Here is an 18,939-nt window from a genome sequence, read left to right on the forward strand (position 1 = left end):
ACACCAGTGAAGATCACAAATCATTGAAAAAAAAAGGTTCAGCGCACTGTCTTGTGGGTCTAGATGACCCAACTCCCAATGTTAAAGTGACTAGGATAGCACAAGGGTTACACCACGTCAGTAATGTATAATAGACTGTATTTTAAGTTTTAAATTCCAGTCTTTCATCAATAGTCAGTGACTTATGGTGTACCACCTGCTCTGTGCTTGGTCCTCTACTTTTCTTTTATTTTTTATTGTTGTTTTCAACAAAATAAATTTTGGAATTCAAAGCTATCATATTTATACCCTAGCACAATTTGCAAGAACCTTTTTTTTAACCAACACTACTAAAAATCTAAAACCTCCACTAGACTTCTGCTTAGGTTGTCTTTGTTTTCATCCCACATTTATGCAACACAGTCACTGTTTCAAAACAAAATACAAACAAAAGAATTTTTTTTGCGTTTATTTTATTAAATTCTTACATATGCTTAAAAAAGCATGTAAATCATTACAATCATTACATTACATAGTTAGTATTCTGTATGGTAGGGATAGTCTTTATGCTTTGTGGCCCTGTAGAGGACAAAGAAACATTTTTAAATCACCTTCTAGAGTTTTCAATAAAAGCACACGTTTTAATTGTATGTCTTTCATTGAATGCAGGCATCTGTACTTACCACTCTGCAGGGAATCCTCTCCAGTTTTTGTTCAAACTCAGGATTTTCTTCATGTCCTCCTCACTTAACTCAAAGTCAAACAACTGAAAGAGATAAGAGAGAATATGACTTCAATACTTCAATTTTGTTTTTGACAAAACACACGATTCCACAAAGAAATAAGATCAACCGCCATCTGACATTAAAATTCTTCTTACAAAACATATCTTACACATTTTTAATAGAGTTTAATAACATTTTATTATATAAATCTATAACGTAAATGTAAAAAAAGAGATATTGGAGATAGCGGGTGGGGCTACTGAAGTTGGCATGACTTCTTCTTTATAAATCCAATGAGAAAAGGGGGAGGAGTTTAAATTAAATGATAACCATGGATAAACAACACAGCCAGGAGGTAAAGTAAATTAGGTAAATTAATACATCTTAATCTCACAATAATAATTCAAACAATACCTGGATATTTTCCTTGATTCGACTGGGTGTTACGGACTTGGCGATGACCGCCACGTTTCTCTGGATGTGGAACCTCATGAGAACCTGCAAGAACAACAAATAAATAAAAGCTTCACGCTTAAATTTAAGGAAAACTGTTGAGTCTTTGAGTTTCTGGATCGTCACATCTAAGCATCTAAGCTGAAGCTTTGAAAATCTTCATGACACCGTCTGTTAGGTTGCCTGTTCACCAAAGTTCAATAAAACCGTTGCTCCTAAACGGTATATATAATAGCAAAAACAATCAGCAGGTTGACTCTTCTCACATGTGCTGCGGTCTTCTTGTACTTCTCAGCTATGGCCTTGATGGTAGGTTCCTCCATCAGGGTGGGGTCATCAGGGGAAGCCCTTCAATTAGAACACATGATGAAAAGTGCAACCGGTGTATAATGCTATGTTCATGGAGGGGCTCCTTTTTCTTCTTTTACTTTTGCTACTGTTGCTACTGTAGGTGCACGTCCACCACCTACAGTTGGAAGAGGCTTGGTGATCTTGTGATTTAGGCTGTTCCTGATATATGAAAGACTTGGGCCGGCTCCTCCTGATTGCCGTAGCGGTGTCCAAAAGTGTTTTTTTTGAGGAGCCCCAGCGCTATCCCTCTGCCGCGCTTGTGTACATGACCGGGGACTATTGATGACGTTGTTAATTAGTAGTAACATCCTAATTTGAAGACACTATTTTTTCCACATCTCTCCGCTTGGACTAATAAAAGTAGGGATACAAAGATGTACGGGTAGGGAAGAAATTCAGATTCAGCCTTAATGTCATACAAGTCCACTCTCGCACAAACCGCATTTTTTATTGATCCTCCATGATCAATCTTGAGAAGGTTGGTACTTTAGAGAATTAAAAAGAACGCCATCCATACCACTATCAAATCCAAGTCCCTGATTAGTCAAAGTTCAAGCTGGTTTGACTTTCAATGCTCATTTTGCACATAGAGTCTGAAAACGATTATAGGAACATATGTAGAGGCATACAAGTGCCTCTACAAACAGAGTTTTGAATGTGCAAGCCCGAAACGCGCACACATACGCATTTATATAGACTGCTCATTGAAAGTGGTCGCCTGACCACGCATTTCCAACGAGGGTGTGAACAAAGCTTTAGAACAAAGTACATCTTCCTACCAGGGTCTTTCAGGGGAGCCCAGAGGAGCATAGGCGGTCACGAAGATGCCCTTTGACCTGCAGTAGTCGATCATCTTCTCTTGGTTCAGATATGGATGGCATTCAATCTGAGAATAGACAAAACGGCGTTGGTTTCTTGTTTACCGAACACCGTTCATTGGTAAAACACGAGTCACGATGAGATGTTCTTCACCTGGTTGGTTACTGGTTTGTGCTTGAGGCCGGGTTTATTGAGGATGGCTTCAATCTGATCTTTGTTGAAGTTTGATACACCGATGGCTTTCACCAGCCCGTCATCCACCAGCTTCTCCATGGCCTGTAGAGAACGTTTCCACTGATGTTAGTAGGCGTTCAATAGATTTTCACTCTCCCTTCATTCATGCATGCACACTAATCTGCTTGCATCATTCCACCAACTCAGCATCTTCCATTACCTCCCAAGTGTCCACGAAATTGGAATCATCAGGGATTATTTGCTTCTCATCATCCATAGGCAAAAGCTTGTCCCCAGGCTGTAACAGTGAAACAGTGACTGAGCTTGATTCGACAAATTGGTCAAATATTGAGGTATGTAGGAACAAACCTTCATGCCAACTGGGAAATGCATGAGGTACAGGTCCAGGTAGTCAAGTTTCAGGTCACTGAGAGTCTTTTCACATGCTCCTCTCACCAGAGATGGAACATGGAAGGTACACCACAGCTAGAAAACACCAAGATCCCTTTATATAGACAAACTCTGTAAGACTGATATAACATAATCAACTTGTGTTTTGGATGAGGCTCTGTATTTCGGGATGGGGGGGGTTGAACTATCAAATGGTTCTCGTGCGCGGCAGTTTTTGCAGCTCACCGCTCCCCTGACTGTGGAGAACAGCTCGGTTACGGGACATTAACTTTAACAAATACAATCTTTACAAACTCATATGCTGTATGTTTTCATTTGTCTTATTAAAAATAAAGAGTTTGATTTATTTACCGTATTTTCCGAACTATAAGTCGCCCTTTTTTTCATAGTTTGGCAAGGGGTGCGACTTATATTTGAAATAAATTACATTGTTAAAAAATTTCACGTTCGTTATTTTCACACTGACAACCGCAAGAGGGCGCTCCAGGCTCGGAGCGGTACTTAGTGGTACTTTCATACCACTAAAAACAACTGAGGAGGGCTGAAAAATTCCACCTAAAAGAAAATCATATTCTGCAGATTACAAGCTGCAAGTAGTGAAATATGCAGCCGAAAATGGTAATCGAGCAGCAGAAAGAAAGTTTGGAGTGTCAAAGCGTCACTTTTTAAAAAACGCCTCGGGTTCGTTTTTTTGGTTTGACGCCCCGCGTCGAAAACTATACGACCAGTGAGAATGGCGCTTTTGCACACGTGTGTGGAGCTTATTGAAGTTACAGTAAAACACAGCTTGGGGGCGCTCAAACACAAAACTGCCTTTCTGAGCACATATACCAGCGAAGAAGATAGACGCCAAGTAGCGTCTACACTGCCACGAAGAAATAATGACGGACATTCTAAAATATCCCCGAACCAAGCACCAGTTGGAGCTACTGATGCTTGAAATATTCGTGTTTTCTTTGTATGATTCTGACAAGCGCGTAAATACTTGCTCTATTCTTCTGAGTGAAAAGCGACTTTAAGAAGCGTAAAGTTGCGCAGTGTCACCTTGTGTACAGGAGTATTTCTGTTTTACATTAAGCACCATCTAATGTCAGGGAATGAAATTGCATGTTCGCTCGGCTCATCGTCAGCGAAAATCGCCTGGGTGTGAACACAAAAAACGTGTTGAAAAACGCCTGGTGAATATTCGTCCCGGTGTGTACGGGCCTTTATAGTCCGGAAAATACGGTACAGTAAACACTTGTTTTTCCCGGGGGTTACGTTCCATAAAGAACCCGTGATAGGCAAAATCCGTTAAGTAGAAACCTTTTTTTTTACAATTATTATACAATTAAATACTCTATTATACATTGGAAAAGGTAGAACAAACAGGCTCAAGCATTTGTTTAACAAATAAAAGTACTTTAGAAACCTTTTTTTCAACAAATAACTTCTGTGCTGTACTGTCAAATAATTTGAATCCTCGATGTGAACAGAAGGCTTCAAATCGCGGAGATTAGCCCCGCCCGAGTAATTGGATTAAAGGGGAGAAATTTTAAAATGATTATGGAAAAAATACAAAGTACAGTGGGACAAATAGTGACTCAGGTGTATTTCACTGCTCTTCAGACTGAGCCGCTGCATCTTGACTCCGCTCTGCAGTGTTTTCTTCTTTTGAAGCCCGCGGTGCAGGTGTGTTTGTTCGGGAGAAGAACATAGAGATAGGCAGTTGTTTTCGCTCTTTTTTCTATGGGTTTTGGAGAAACTCGAAATAGCAAGATGATTTGCACGTACGTGTTGTAAATTTGGCAAGCTGTTTTACGTACGTGTACATATTAAACTGCAACATTATTGACGCACAGGTAGAGAAGAAGCGGAGTGACTTTTTAGCCAATCAGAATGCAGAACACAATGCACGACGCAAATCCGTGAAGTAGCGAAACGGTGAAAAGTAAACCGCGTTATAGCGAGGATCACTGTATATCCTTTCCTTAGTTTATTTAACCGAAAGACTGTTTTTGAGAAATTGTGTTTTTTTGGAATCACATACTTTATTAAATACTAATTATTAAACTATTAACTACTATTTCATAGTTGTAAAGACCTGTCACCACTTTTGTTCAACACTAGCTAGGATAGGCTCCAGCAACCCTGTGACCTCCGAAAGGGATTTAGCGGGTTAAGAAAACAGATGGATAAATCATTATAAAATAACAAATAATGAATATATATTAATAAAATAAATTCCTATCAATAAAATACAAACACCAGTGAAACTATTTTGTTTTTCAATCTTAATCGACATGATTAGCTTTTTTTTCGAGCTCACCTTGCTGACGATGAACAGATCTTCCCTCTTCACCACTCCTTGGTCGATCATTGCATGAATTCCTGCCCCGACCTCTTCTTCATTCTCGTAAAGGTAGGCACCGTCTATGTGTCTGTAGCCGTTACTTATAGCTACTTTCACAGACTCGCAGACTTTTCCCGGTTCTGCCTGTGGAGACGGAGAAAGCAAACCTCAGCAAAATCGAACTAAAGTAAGAAAAAAATCCTCAAATTTTACTTTTAATATCAGAAAATTGCATTAGGAAGTGTGGCAAAACATTTTCATTCATTTCAACAAAAGGCCTTAATTCACTCTTGCCAAATTATATGGTGACATAGCATGACTCAGCAAAAATTGTTGCCTGCCACCAACCCCCTCAGTCAATCTGAATGCAGGCAGACAAAACAAAACTTTTACTAAAAAAGAAGGAAAATAATCAAAATTAAAATATAATATGAATAAAAATGGGACAAAGATAAAGCCAGGAAGACCTAACGGACTCTCCATATCCAAACTTACCCTCCAGGTTCCCAGACCCACAATGGGAATCTTAGCTCCGGTGCTGAGAGTAACTGCTGGGATCATCTTGGAAGCCGTTCACATGTAAAGTTAACAAGCAACTGTTTTCACTGAGCAGATTTGTTTGGAACCAAAGTGACCGACGCCTTTTTATTTCACCATGTGGGAGGGTTCAGAGACGTCTGTTACTTCCATCTTCTTTAGAAAAACAGAGGCACTTTCAGCCCAAGCTGGTGTGACACAATAATTATGTAATAAGGCGGGACATTGTTGAAAAAAGGAAATGATTGTTTTCATGGATGGTGACCAAAGCTCTGAAAGCTGCCGTTTGGCAGCACTCATTACTCACCTTTATGAAAAGGAAGGGTTAGGGGTGATTAAAAAAAATTGTGGCAAAGTGAAAGGTGTGTAGAGGACAGTCTATTACACAACACTTGACATTTCACCAAACTGCAGTTTTAGACGCAGAGCATAGCCTGAATTTAAAAATACAATTTTATTTTTGCATTTAGAAAAAAACCACCAGCTTCAAACAAAGCCTGTGTGACTGAATAATCCTGTGATAATCTGATTAAAGTGGAAAATAATTTCATTTTTTCCACTGTTATGTTGTGCAAACATGTCACACACTCATAATCCAACAAATTTACTGGTTTTAATTGTTGAACCAACAAATGAACTCAGATTGTTTTCCCCTTAATGTGCACAAAACTCTGATGATTAGTGAGTAATTTACAAACAAAACAGTTATAAGGGTAGTAATAAAAAAAGAATCATTTCAGCATTTTCTGGAACAAACAGAGGAACTGAAGGTTGTATAGAGCAACTAAATGAATCAAAGAAATACTCAGAAATTCAATTTTAAGCTTTATTTTCTTGATATATGTCCTCCATCATCAGAAAAAATCCACAAGAATATGTTCAACATTAAAATCCCCATTTACATCTTTTTTAAGTAAACTTTTAATTAATTGTAACTTTACACAAATAGTATGAGTCATTTGTTTTCATGTTTAATATACATTTTTTTGTTGTTTATTGATCTTTGAGGACCATTTTTGCATTTTCCGAGCTTCCTCCTCAGTTTAATCCTCTCCCTCTGAGTCAGCTGCTGATCCAGTAGCTCCAGCTACAGACCTGCATCCCCTCATGGTCGCCACCATTGACTGTAAATGAGAACTGGACTTAGTGACCCTCTCTCCCTCCCTCCTTAGAATCTAAACAGGAATCAGACTTCTATAAAGAAATAAACAGCTATTATTCCGTTTTTTAGATTTGTCAGTATAAGCATTTTTGCTCTGCTTTTATCATCATATTTCTTCTGATGTGCAAGTTATTCAACTTATAAGCTGACCAATAAGATACCTCAATTGAAGTTTGTGGTCTCACGTCAAATGTTTGATTGACAGATTCTACCGAGCGGCAGGGGTCCCCCTATGGAAATAATTCAGTCTCAATAATCAAAAAATGCACACAATCTGTTTCACAATCAGAGCGTGTGTATTTGTTATGTGTGCATTTCTGATTATTGAGACCGAATTACATATATATGTATTTTGCCTAACCCTCTCTCTCTCTCTCTCTCTCTATATATATATATAAAACATATATATAAAATAGGTTTATAGGAACACAGTGATTTTTTTGCCCAGTCACTGTGAGTATGAGGTTTGAGTTAATGGAGTAATGTCCACTCCTCGTGGCGTGTAGCTTTGATACTATATCAGGACATCGTTCCTTCTTCATCCATCTAGTAAGGTTCATCACAGACCAAACCTTAAGGCCGGGATAGGCTCGGGCAGCCCCGTGACCCCGAAAGGGAAGAAAACGGTTTAGAAGATGAATGAATGAAAAGTGGGAAAAGGCTGACAAAAATCCCTTTTTAGTCCTTGAAGACAACATGCCAGGTTGCAAGGTAAACATTGCAAGTTGGAGCAAGTCTTCTGATCTTTGGAGTTCATGTCAAAGAGCCACATGACATCAGAGTGAACAAACCAGTTAGGATGAGAATTCAGGGGGACTTTTGTCTGATATTGAGTTGATCTGATTTAAGTTGATCCAACTTAATTGAATCACTTCAATTGGTAACACGTAATTGAATTAAGTTTATTTATTTATATAAAGTTTATTTAATTTTTTTATGTCTATCCAATTCAATTTTAATATGTGATCTAACTTAAATTTTTTGTCATTTTTTTTTTTTAATTTTGTTTATACGACTTAAATGGACACATTTTTGTAAAGTTTCAACCAATGGGACTTGTGATTTCCATTTCAAAGACATGAGTGACCTAACGATATCTCGCATTACAAGGCAGGAACTCACTTGACGTGAACTCTATCTTTAATATCGGAACATACGGTGTCTTTCCACTCAAGGGGGTTGGCCATCGTCCTCTCCCAAACTCTAACTCCTGGTGCAGAAAGAAATAAACATAACAGTTAAAACCCTTGTGCTATCTTAGATGACCCCACCCTTACATTGACATGTTCTCCCTACCATGACAAAGGTGGATAAAGGTGGAAAGATTTCATGTAATCCATGGACACCAGTGAAGATCACAAATCATTGAAGAAAAAAGGTTCAGAGCACTGTCTAATGGGTCTAGATGACCCCACTCCCAATGTTAAAGTGCCTAGGATAGCACAAGGGTTACATTACTAAACAGGTCAACAAAACACAAGGACAAAAACTCACACTTAAATCCCAATCTGCTCAGATAGACAAAGAAAATGGTCTCCCACAATTCATTGCGCTGCCTTACGTTATGACGCATTGACGATTCACACCAAAGTTACACCAACTTAATTGAATTAAGTTGATTGAAAGTAAAAATAACTCTGTCAGACAATTACATGTTATTTTTAAGTTGAATGAACTCAAAAAAACGATTTATCTTCGCCAAACTAAATAATTAAGTTAGATCAATGTGAAAAAGTTCATCTTTCCAACTGCAGCCCAAATACTCTTTTTATAGTGATAACAGCATATTTGAAGTCTCACTCCAACCATCTTTAGATCTATTTTCAAAGCATTACCGTTGGTTTTTGTCATGGTAATTATGCCAATAACTCAAAGATGGATCATCTTAGGTGACCTTTGACCATTTTTTATTCTTAAAGACCCACTCCAATGAAAATTCTCTTTTTAACATGTTCTTGTAGCATTTTTCTGATGGTGGAGGAGATATTTAAATTAAAGTTAGGCTCAACGTTGTATCTCTGAGTATTTCTTTGTTCAAATCATTGTGAATTAGACACAGCTGTATGAAATATATCGTATTTGTGATGTAGAAAATGTGCTGTAAGCTCCTTACTCCAAGCTCTCAGCAATGGGGAGGGGAAGTGGGGGCGGGGTTGCTCAGTGCCAACAGTCCCGTCCACTTGTTTCTAATGAACTACTGCCGCTCTGCAGAAACTAAGTCTTAGAAATTAACACAGGTTTTTTAATTTTGGCTAAAAACTAGATAATCTTCATGACAAAAACCAATGGGAACACTTTGAAAATAGATCAAAAGATGGTTGGAGCGCGACTTTAAATATATTGTTAGTTATTCTACACAAACGAATACACATTTCCTGGATGATCAGGAGCTTATTTCAGGCAAAAAGGTAAAAATGTTTTTTAAATATTTGAGGTTACATGTATTTGAAAGATGTGGCTCCTTCTTCGTCACAAAGCTGCTGTTCAGGCTGAAGAGCTCCTCTCACTCCCAACAACCAGAGATAACAGGGTTTTTAGAAGGAACTGCACATGATCCAAGAACGTCTTCTTAACCCTGAGGGACAAAGAGGTTCTTTTCTTAGACAGATTTCAAAAACCTCCTCTGACGTCATCCCTGTTTCTGGTTTGTGTCACATTTTGTTTTGCCTTTTTCAGCAAAATTTCTACAAAAGTCACAAACCCCCCCCGACAATTAGTCAATTGTACTAACACTTTCAGACACTGGTAGTACTTTACAGTATGGCAGTGGTCATTGTTTTGTTATAGTAAAGTTATAATTACTGTAATTACTAAAGTAATTCAATGTTATAACCTGGTAATTACAGCGACTATTATGTGTTTATACCAATATTTCAGTTGAAAAAACAGAAACGTTCAACTTCAACATTCAAATTAGTCAGGTCAATAAATACATAAATACTAGGCAATAATAACATTACGTTATTTTGGTAATGACCAAGGTATCACATCAATCTTCATTTATATAAAACTTTTTACACACAGTAACATCATAGATACTAAAAAATGAATACATTGATTTTAAAAATAGCTGGAACTACTGGACCAGCAGCTGACTCAGAGGGAGAGGATTAAACTGAGGAGGAAGCTCGGAAAATGCAAAAATGATCCTCAAAGATCAATAAACAACAAAAAAAGGTATATTAATCATGAAAACAAATGACTCATACTATTTGTGTAAAGTTACAATTAATTAAAAGTTTACTTAAAGAAGATGTAAATGGGGATTTTAATGTTCAACATGTTCTTGTGGGTTTTTTCTGATGATGGAGGACATATATCAAGAAAATAAAGCTCAAAATTGAATTTCTGAGTATTTCTTTGATTCAATTAGTTGCTCTATACAACCTTCAGTTCCTCTGTTTGTTCCAGAAAATGCTGAAATGATTCTTTTTTTATTACTACCCTTATAACTGTTTTTTTTGTAAATTACTCACTAATCATCAGAGTTTTGTGCACATTGAGGGGAAAACAATCTGAGTTCATTTGTTGGTTCAACAATTAAACCAGTAAATTTGTTGGATTATGAGTGTGTGACATGTTTGCACAACATAACAGTGGAAAAAATGAAATTATTTTCCACTTTAATCAGATTATCACAGGATTATTCAGTCACACAGGCTTTGTTTGAAGCTGGTGGTTTTTTTCTAAATGCAAAAATAAAATTGTATTTTTAAATTCAGGCTATGCTCTGCGTCTAAAACTGCAGTTTGGTGAAATGTCAAGTGTTGTGTTATAGACTGTCCTCTACACACCTTTCACTTTGCCACAATTTTTTAATTTAATTTTCCTTTAATCAAGGTGAGTACTGAGTGCGGCAGCTTTCAGAGCTTTGGTCATGAAAACAATCATTTCCTTTTTACAACAATGTCCCGCCTTATTATAAAATTATCGCGCTTGGCCTGAAGAAGCTCCTCCCTCTGTTTCTAAGGCAGATGGAAGTAAAAGACCACTTTGAACCCTCCCACATGTTGAAATGAAGAAACGTTCGTCTCAAATCTGCTCAGTGAAACAGTTGCTTGTTAACTTTACATGTGAACGGCTTCCAAGATGATCCCAGCAGTTACTCTCAGCACCGGAGCTAAGATTCCCATTGTGGGTCTGGGAACCTGGAGGGTAAGTTTGGATATGGAGAGTCCATGAAAGGTCTTCCTATCTTTATCTTTGTCCCATTTTTATTCATATTATATTTTAGTACTTATTTATTATTATTTAGTCAAAGTTTTTGTTTTGCCTGCATTCAGATTGACTAAGGGAGGGGGTGGCAAGCCATGTTTTTTGCTGAGTCATGCTATGTCAGCATATTATTTGGCTAAAGCAAAAGGGTGAATTAAAGCCTTTTGCCAAACTTTTTAACTCCTAATTCAATTTTCTGACATCAAAAGTAAAATTTGGGGATTTAAAAAAAAAAAAGTTTTGTTCGTTTTTGCTGAAGTTTCATTCTCCGTCTCCACAGGCAGAACCGGGAAAAGTCTGCGAGTCTGTGAAAGTAGCTATAAGTAACGGCTACAGACACATAGACGGCGCCTTCATTTACGAGAATGAAGAAGAGGTCGGGGCAGGAATTCATGCAATGATCGACCAAGGAGTGGTGAAGAGGGAAGATCTGTTCATCGTCAGCAAGGTGAGCTCGAAAAAAAAGCTAATCATGTCGATTAGGGTTGAAAGACAAAATAGTTTCACTGGTGTTTGTATTTTATTGATAGGAATTTATTTTATCATTATTTGTTATTTCAAAATGATTTATCCATCTATTTTCTTAACCTGCTATATCCTTTTCGGGGGTCACAGGGTTGCTGGAGCCTATCCAAGCTAGTGTGTGACGAAAGCGGGGACAGGTCTTTACAATTATGACATTATCGTCAAGTCTTTTTGTCTCCTCCAGCTCGTTTCCAACTCGATAGACCTTGTTATCCAAAGGAAATGGAATCAATTCAATCACTCATCTAATTTACTTTGCTTTTCTGTTTATTTTGGCAGGTAGTTCGTAATTTAAAGACAGAAATCAGTATTTCAATTCAACATTTCAATAAACCTAACATGTCAAACATGTCAAAATGCATTTAAATTTAACTTGCAACCAATAACCAGCAATAAATATGAAAGACATTCTCAATTCATTATTAGTCAATACTGGTTGTGACTTTGGTTTGGTTTCTGGAGCTGGAGGGGAATCAGAGCAAACAAAGATGCAAGTGTGAGCTTTTCCAGTGATGAATGAGATGAGTTAGGTGTTTGTTTGTTGTTGACATGGGCATATCTTGCCCGGGTGGAGACTTTAGGTTTGGCCCGGGTGGATACATTCCCAATTGCTGAAATGTTGAACATGACAGTAATAGTTAATAATATATAGTTACAAGTTGAGGAAAGGATATAAATGAAAAAACAACTTTTCTTTAATAAGACAAAAGAAAACATTTTTCATACAACATAGGGGTTTGTAAAGATTGTATTTGTTAAAGTCCCGTAAGCTAGCTCTCTAAAATCCTTCAACAAATACAATGAATGAAGCAGATATTTTCAGACTAGACCTTCATCCAACTAGATAAAACATGCACAGACTACAAATATGCAGAGAGTCTCTTGTGTTTACAGGCTGTCATAAACCTGTTTACTTACCGTAGCAGGTCTTTGCTGTACTAGAAGACCAAGTGCAGCATGGATTTATTATGAACAGTTTATTGCACACAGCATTGGCTGTATATGAGAACTGACTGAGGGACATCACCCATAGAAAACAGCTCATTTCCAGCTCCAATGAAATTAAGTCAATTCAGTCGCCATGTTGGTGCCAGACTTTGTCGGTTGGAGTCATCGTTTCTATGGCAACCGCTCTTACCAATCAGGAGTGAGCTTGTTGGTAAACCACACCCCTACCACATCAATGACATGTTTGACACGAGACCGCCTACTTTTACTGAGCCATCTGATTGTTTCATTTATAACTTGAATAACTTGCAATAAAAAAACATTTTAAAAAGAAGATTTGCAGGAATGTTAAAAAAGGTAGCAGAGCAAGATTGGTTACTGTGAATAAAGGCCCGTTCACACCGGGACGAAGTTTAACGCCTCGTGACTAAACAAAGGGCACCAATGAGAGCGTGCACACCGACGCGAAAAAACGCCACGCGTCAAAGCGTCAAAAAAAAACCCCGCCTCGGTTCGTTTTTTTTTTTTTTGACGCCTCGCGTCGAAATCTATTCGACCAATGAGAATGGCGCTTTTGCACACGTGTCTGGAGCTTCTGAAGTTACAGTAAAACACAGCTTGGGGGCGCTCAAACACAAAACTGCCTTGCTGAGCACACATACCAGCGAAGAAGATAGACGCCGAGTTGCATCTACACTGCCGCGAAGAAATAATGACGGACATTCTAAAATATCCCCGAACCAAGCACCAGTTGGAGCTACTGGTGCTTGAAATATTCATGTTTTCTTTGTTTGATTCTGACAAGCGCGTAAATACTTGCTCTCTTCTTCTGAGTGAAAAGCGACTTTAAGAAGCGTAAAGTTGCGCAGCGCCACCTTGTGTACAGGAGTATTTCTGTTTACATTAAGCGCCATATAATGTCAGGGAATGAAATTGCATGTTCGCTCGGCTCATCGTCAGCGAAAATTGCCTAGGTGTGAACACAAAAAACGTGGCGAAAAACGCTGGCGAATAACGCCTGGTGAATATTCGTCCCGGTGTGTACGGGCCTTAATAGCTGTTTATTTCCTCTATGGGATTTTTGGCTTCTTGGAGCCAGCGGGTACTTCCTGTCTGGAACTTGGGGGGAGGAGTCTTCATTATCTTTAAGTTGTGGCTTTATTCTTCGTTTGACTTGATAGCAATGCAGCAATTATCTTGACTGATATTGTGAACTTTTACCAGGTTGTGCTGATGTTTGACCCGATTTTTATTGGCTTTCTTAGCTGGCGGAAGGCTCCTTATAAGTATCAGACAGAGGGGGTTAAATCGTCTAACAAAACCAGTGCTTTGCTTATAGAAACTTCAAATCCATCCCAAAATACAGAGCCTCATCCAAAACACAAGTTGATTATGTTATATCAGTCTTACAGAGTTTGTCTATATAAAGGGATCTTGGTGTTTTCTAGCTGTGGTGTACCTTCCATGTTCCATCTCTGGTGAGAGGAGCATGTGAAAAGACTCTCAGCGACCTGAAACTTGACTACCTGGACCTGTACCTCATTCATTTCCCAGCAGGCATGAAGGTTTGTTCCTACATACCTCAATATTTGATCAATTTGTCGAATCAAGCTCAGTCACCGTTTCACTGTTACAGCCTGGGGACAAGCTTTTCCCATTGGATGATGAGAAGCAAATAATCCCTGATGATTCCAATTTCGTGGACACTTGGGAGGTAATGGAAGATGCTGAGTTGGTGGAATGATGCAAGCAGATTAGTGTGCATGCATGAATGAAGGGACAGTGAAAATCTATTGAACGCCTACTAACATCAGTGGAAACGTTCTCTACAGGCCATGGAGAAGCTGGTGGATGACGGGCTGGTGAAAGCCATCGGTGTATCAAACTTCAACAAAGACCAGATTGAAGCCATCCTCAATAAACCCGGCCTCAAGCACAAACCAGTAACCAACCAGGTGAAGAACATCTCATCGTGACTCGTGTTTTACCAATGAACGGTGTTCGGTAAACATGAAACCAACGCAGTTTTGTCTTTTCTCAGATTGAATGCCATCCATTTCTGAACCAAGAGAAGATGATCGACTACTGCAGGTCAAAGGGCATCTTCGTGACCGCCTATGCTCCTCTGGGCTCCCCTGAAAGACCCTGGTAGGAAGATTTACAGAAGCAAAATGAACAGACTCAAAAACAGCTTCTTTCCCAAGGCTATAACCATCCTCAATTCCAGAATGCACAGATGAAATATGTCATATGTACATGCTTATATACATGTGTATATGTATATATGCTTATCCATATTTCTGTCCACTTAAACCTTGTGCTATCTTACATTGACGTGTTCTCCCTACCATGACAAAGGTGGATAAAGGTGGAAAGATTTCATGTAATCCATGGACACCAGTGAAGATCACAAATCATTGAAGAAAAAAGGTTCAGTGCACTGTCTAGTGGGTCAAGATGACCCAACTCCAAATGGTGAAGTGCCTAGGATAGCACAAGGGTTACGTGTCTACCCAACGTCAACACTCTACCTCATTAATACTTCTTGCACATCTGACATGTTTACACACAATTTTGTACACAATTTTGCACACAAATTTTGGACATTCTATATTACAGTTTATATTTGCACACTTGTTGTACATACATACTGATTTATTTAATATTATCTTTCGTCTTTTGTTATTCTTGCACTGAAATGGTGATGCTTCAATTTAATAGTACAATGGGCAATGACAATAAAAGCAAATCTAATCTAATCTAATCATATAATCTAATCTTTATTCTTAAGCTTTGTTCACAATGTCGTTGGAAACGCGCGGTCAGGCGACCACTTTCAATGAGTAGTCTATATAAATGCGTATGTGTGCGCGTTTCTGGCTTGCACATTCAAAACTCGGTATGTAGAGGCACTTGCATGCCTCTACATAAGTTCCGATGAGCCTTTGCAGACACTATGTGGAAAGTGCGCATTGAAAGTCAAACCAGGTTTAATTTTGACCAATCAGGGACTTGGATTTGATAGTGACGTATGGATGGCGTTCCTTTTCATTCTTGGCAGTATCAACCTTTTGAAAATTGAGGAGCATTAAAAAATGTGGTTTGTGCGAGAGTGGATCAAGGCTGAATTGCTTACAGATGTACAGCTTCTGCGTATCCCTACTTTTATCCCTCCAAGTGGAGAGAAAAGTAGGTGGAAAAAATAGTGTCTTCAAATTCAGACAATATTACCACTTGATGTCATCAATGGTCAATAGTTGCTGTCATCTACGTTAGCGCGGTTTTATAACTTTAAAAAGTCATGCTAAAACAGAAAAGTGAATACTTACATTTAACTGTGCTTCTACCCGTTCAATGTGAAGAAAAGCCTTTCTCCTTCACACAACAAGCGGATCATACTACTGGCAGAGGGATAGCCAGCCCTCAGTAACTGCGGCTCCTCAAAAAAACACTTTTGCACGCCAAGCAATCAGGAGGAGCCGGCCCAAGTATTTCATATATTGAAATAGTCTGAATCACAAGATTTAAATGGTCAATGGTAAATGGTAAATGGCGTATACTTATATAGCGCTTTCTACCTTCTTTCAAAGGCCCAAGGCACTTTACAGTCACAGTCCCATTCACCCATGCACACACACATTCACACACATTCACACACATTCACACACTGGCGGCGGCTCCGCTGCCAAACACCGGCGCCAACCTCCCACCAGAGGCAAGGTGGGGTTCAGTGTCTTGCCCAAGGACACTTCGACACATCGGCGTGCAAGGCGGGAATCGAATCTGCAATTTTACGATCATGGGTTGACCGCCCTACCGCTGCACCACGGATTTACACTCCTTTGGAGTAGGATGGCATCAAGCCTCTTCCAACTGTAGGTGGTGGACATGTACTAGTCCACCAGCAAAAGTTATAAAAGAAAAAGGAGCCCCTCCCTGTTTGTCCGGTGTGAACACTGCATCGTAACGTGCATTCAAGCACACGCTAAAAGTAACATGGCCGGTGTGAACATAGCATTATACTCTGGTTGCACTATTCATCATGTGTTTTACTTGAAGGGCTTCCTCTGTTGACCCCACCCTGATGGAGGAACCTACCATCAAGGCCATAGCTGAGAAGTACAAGAAGACCGCAGCACAAGTGAGAAGAGTCAACCTGCTGATGGATTTTGCTGTTACATAGACCGTTTTGGAGCAACGGCTTTATTGAACTTTGGTGAACAGGCAACCTAACAGATGATGTCATGAAGATTTTCAAAGCTTCAGCTTAGATGCTTAGATGTGACGATCCAGAAACAAGTTTTCCTTAAATTAAAGGGGTTGTATTTGGACAAAAGCGTTACATTCTAATGTCAGGTTCCTTCTCCTCTACCAATAGTTCAACTCAGTACTCTCACCTTCACTTTATGTTCTGCTGCTCCAATGCCGAAATCTATCAGCAAATTTATGGATATTTCTGCCCTCCGCCTTGAGCAACTCTCATTCTATGGTCTTTGGACTCTGTTTTCAGTGGTGCCAATTTTCAAAAATTGCCAATTTTCAAAAATTGGCACCACAACACCACAAGTTTTGAAGATTGAAATACGACATCTTGAAAGGTATTCTTCCAATCGCACACAAACCTGATCCAGTCAACCAACTGAAAAAAAAAAACAACGGCGAAAACTTACAGGGCATGTCACATTCAATAACCAGTAGGAAATGTTACCTTCGAACCTTTGACATTTGAGGCGGCTCATTCAATCGTTACTTGTTAAGGATGAATATGAGTCTATTGTGGCCACTTGAATCACAGGAAGTGTTAAAGTGTTTGAATTTTCTGGTAGTTTTCACTGTAAGTGAACGCACCCATCCTCATCATTATGATTGGTCCTTCATCTAAGCCCCGCCCCCACATGCCAAGAAGGGGCCAAAATGTGAAGATTTCTGATAATTAAACATGAAAAAAAAGGAACATTTTCAAAATGTATTTTTTAAAATACGTAAATTTAATCAATTAAATGTCTTTCCTCGTTGCTTTGTAATAAGTGTATTTAATTTGTACGTGTTTTTAAAACTTAGTTATGCAGCATATTCCATATGATGGATTCCTGTTGTGGGAAATTCAATAATGAGATTGAAAAAATAGAATCCCGTCATTGAAGATTCTATTTTTATTTATTTTTTGTTCTTGCAGGTTCTCATGAGGTTCCACATCCAGAGAAACGTGGTGGTCATCGCCAAGTCCGTAACACCTAGTAGAATCAAGGAAAATATCCAGGTATGAGATGTAATAGATGTGCAAATATCAAATTCCAATACAAATTTATTCATAAAGCATCATTTCTATTGGGAAAATGTTTTTTAAGTGTAAGTGTTTTTAGACAGTAAACTGTCTCTTTATTGCAGCTATTATTGATATTCATCTCAACATTAATATACTTTTTTAATGAACTAAATGCAGTTAAATAAAACATTCATTACTACATTCCATGAGTTTACTTCAGATATTCAGATGTTTGAATCTAGCTTAAGTTATACTTTATCTTTTTAATATTTTTAAAATTATTAGTGTGGAAAAAATCTATGTTATTTCAGCTACAAATTATCCTGATTACATATACTTAATTTAAACTCCTCCCCCTTTTCCTAATTGGATATATAAGGACAGAAGTCACGTCAATGACAGTGGCCCCTCCCCCATCTCCAATATCCCTTTTTTTACATTTTACGTTACAGTTTTTACACATACATTTGACCTTTTTATTGCATTGATTGATTTTTATATTAAAATGTTATTAAAATTCTATTAAAATGTGTAAGATATGTTTTGTAAGAAGAATTTCAATGTCAGATGGCGGTTGATCTTATTTCTTTGTGGAATGTGTGTTTTGTCAAAAACAAAATTGAAGTATTGAAGTCATATTCTCTCTTATTAGAAGCTACTTTTATCTCTTCCAGTTGTTTGACTTTGAGTTAAGTGAGGAGGACATGAAGAAAATCCTGAGTTTGAACAAAAACTGGAGAGGATTCCCTGCAGAGTGGTAAGTACAGATGCCTGCATTCAATGAAAGACATACAATTAAAACGTGTGCTTTTATTGAAAACTTTAGAAGGTGATTAAGTCACTTTATTTAAAAAATGTTTCTTTGTCCTCTACAGGGCCACAAAGCATAAAGACTATCCCTACCATACAGAATACTAACTAATCATAATCCACATTTGGATGTTTTTTGAGCAGCAGACAATAATCACGATTGTCTTGTAATGATGTATTTGCTGTTTTTAAGCAAAATGTAAAAATTTAATAAATTAAATGCAAAGAAAAA

General features: G+C 38.2%; 2 protein-coding genes across 2 annotated transcripts; one reads left to right on the forward strand and one right to left on the reverse strand.

Moving 5' to 3' along the window:
* Positions 1-435: 435 nt before the first annotated feature.
* LOC101166763 (aldose reductase) lies at positions 436-5,945 on the reverse strand. Its single transcript, XM_004082888.4, has 10 exons — positions 5,740-5,945; positions 5,221-5,388; positions 2,871-2,987; positions 2,722-2,799; positions 2,481-2,603; positions 2,288-2,394; positions 1,424-1,505; positions 1,119-1,202; positions 663-745; positions 436-558 (listed from the first exon to the last, which is right to left on the reverse strand). Exons 1-10 carry the CDS (start codon positions 5,803-5,805, stop codon positions 516-518), a joined length of 951 nt encoding a protein of 316 aa, XP_004082936.2. The 5' UTR covers positions 5,806-5,945; the 3' UTR covers positions 436-515.
* A 4,976-nt stretch (positions 5,946-10,921) lies between these two features.
* Positions 10,922-18,939, forward strand: LOC101167007 (aldose reductase). The gene is made up of 10 exons (XM_004082889.4): positions 10,922-11,098; positions 11,439-11,606; positions 14,080-14,196; positions 14,268-14,345; positions 14,464-14,586; positions 14,673-14,779; positions 16,691-16,772; positions 17,808-17,891; positions 18,572-18,654; positions 18,773-18,939. Exons 1-10 carry the CDS (start codon positions 11,033-11,035, stop codon positions 18,813-18,815), a joined length of 951 nt encoding a protein of 316 aa, XP_004082937.2. The 5' UTR covers positions 10,922-11,032; the 3' UTR covers positions 18,816-18,939.

Source organism: Oryzias latipes, chromosome 23 (assembly GCF_002234675.1).
Source record: "Oryzias latipes chromosome 23, ASM223467v1".
NCBI classification, from domain to species: domain Eukaryota; kingdom Metazoa; phylum Chordata; class Actinopteri; order Beloniformes; family Adrianichthyidae; genus Oryzias; species Oryzias latipes.

What these genes read in the sequence shown, in the direction of transcription:
- LOC101166763 (XM_004082888.4), bottom strand. Translation starts at nt 5,805, where the DNA reads ATGATCCCAGCAGTTACTCTCAGCACCGGAGCTAAGATTCCCATTGTG. An exon ending in GGCTCCCCTGAAAGACCCTG is followed by an intron (nt 1,506 to 2,287) that starts GTAGGAAGATGT and finishes TTCTAATTGAAG; the next exon opens with GGCTTCCCCTGATGACCCCA. An exon ending in GAATCAAGGAAAATATCCAG is followed by an intron (nt 746 to 1,118) that starts GTATTGTTTGAA and finishes TATCTCTTTCAG; the next exon opens with TTGTTTGACTTTGAGTTAAG.
- LOC101167007 (XM_004082889.4), top strand. Translation starts at nt 11,033, where the DNA reads ATGATCCCAGCAGTTACTCTCAGCACCGGAGCTAAGATTCCCATTGTG. An exon ending in ATCTGTTCATCGTCAGCAAG is followed by an intron (nt 11,607 to 14,079) that starts GTGAGCTCGAAA and finishes GGTGTTTTCTAG; the next exon opens with CTGTGGTGTACCTTCCATGT. An exon ending in AGAGGATTCCCTGCAGAGTG is followed by an intron (nt 18,655 to 18,772) that starts GTAAGTACAGAT and finishes TGTCCTCTACAG; the next exon opens with GGCCACAAAGCATAAAGACT.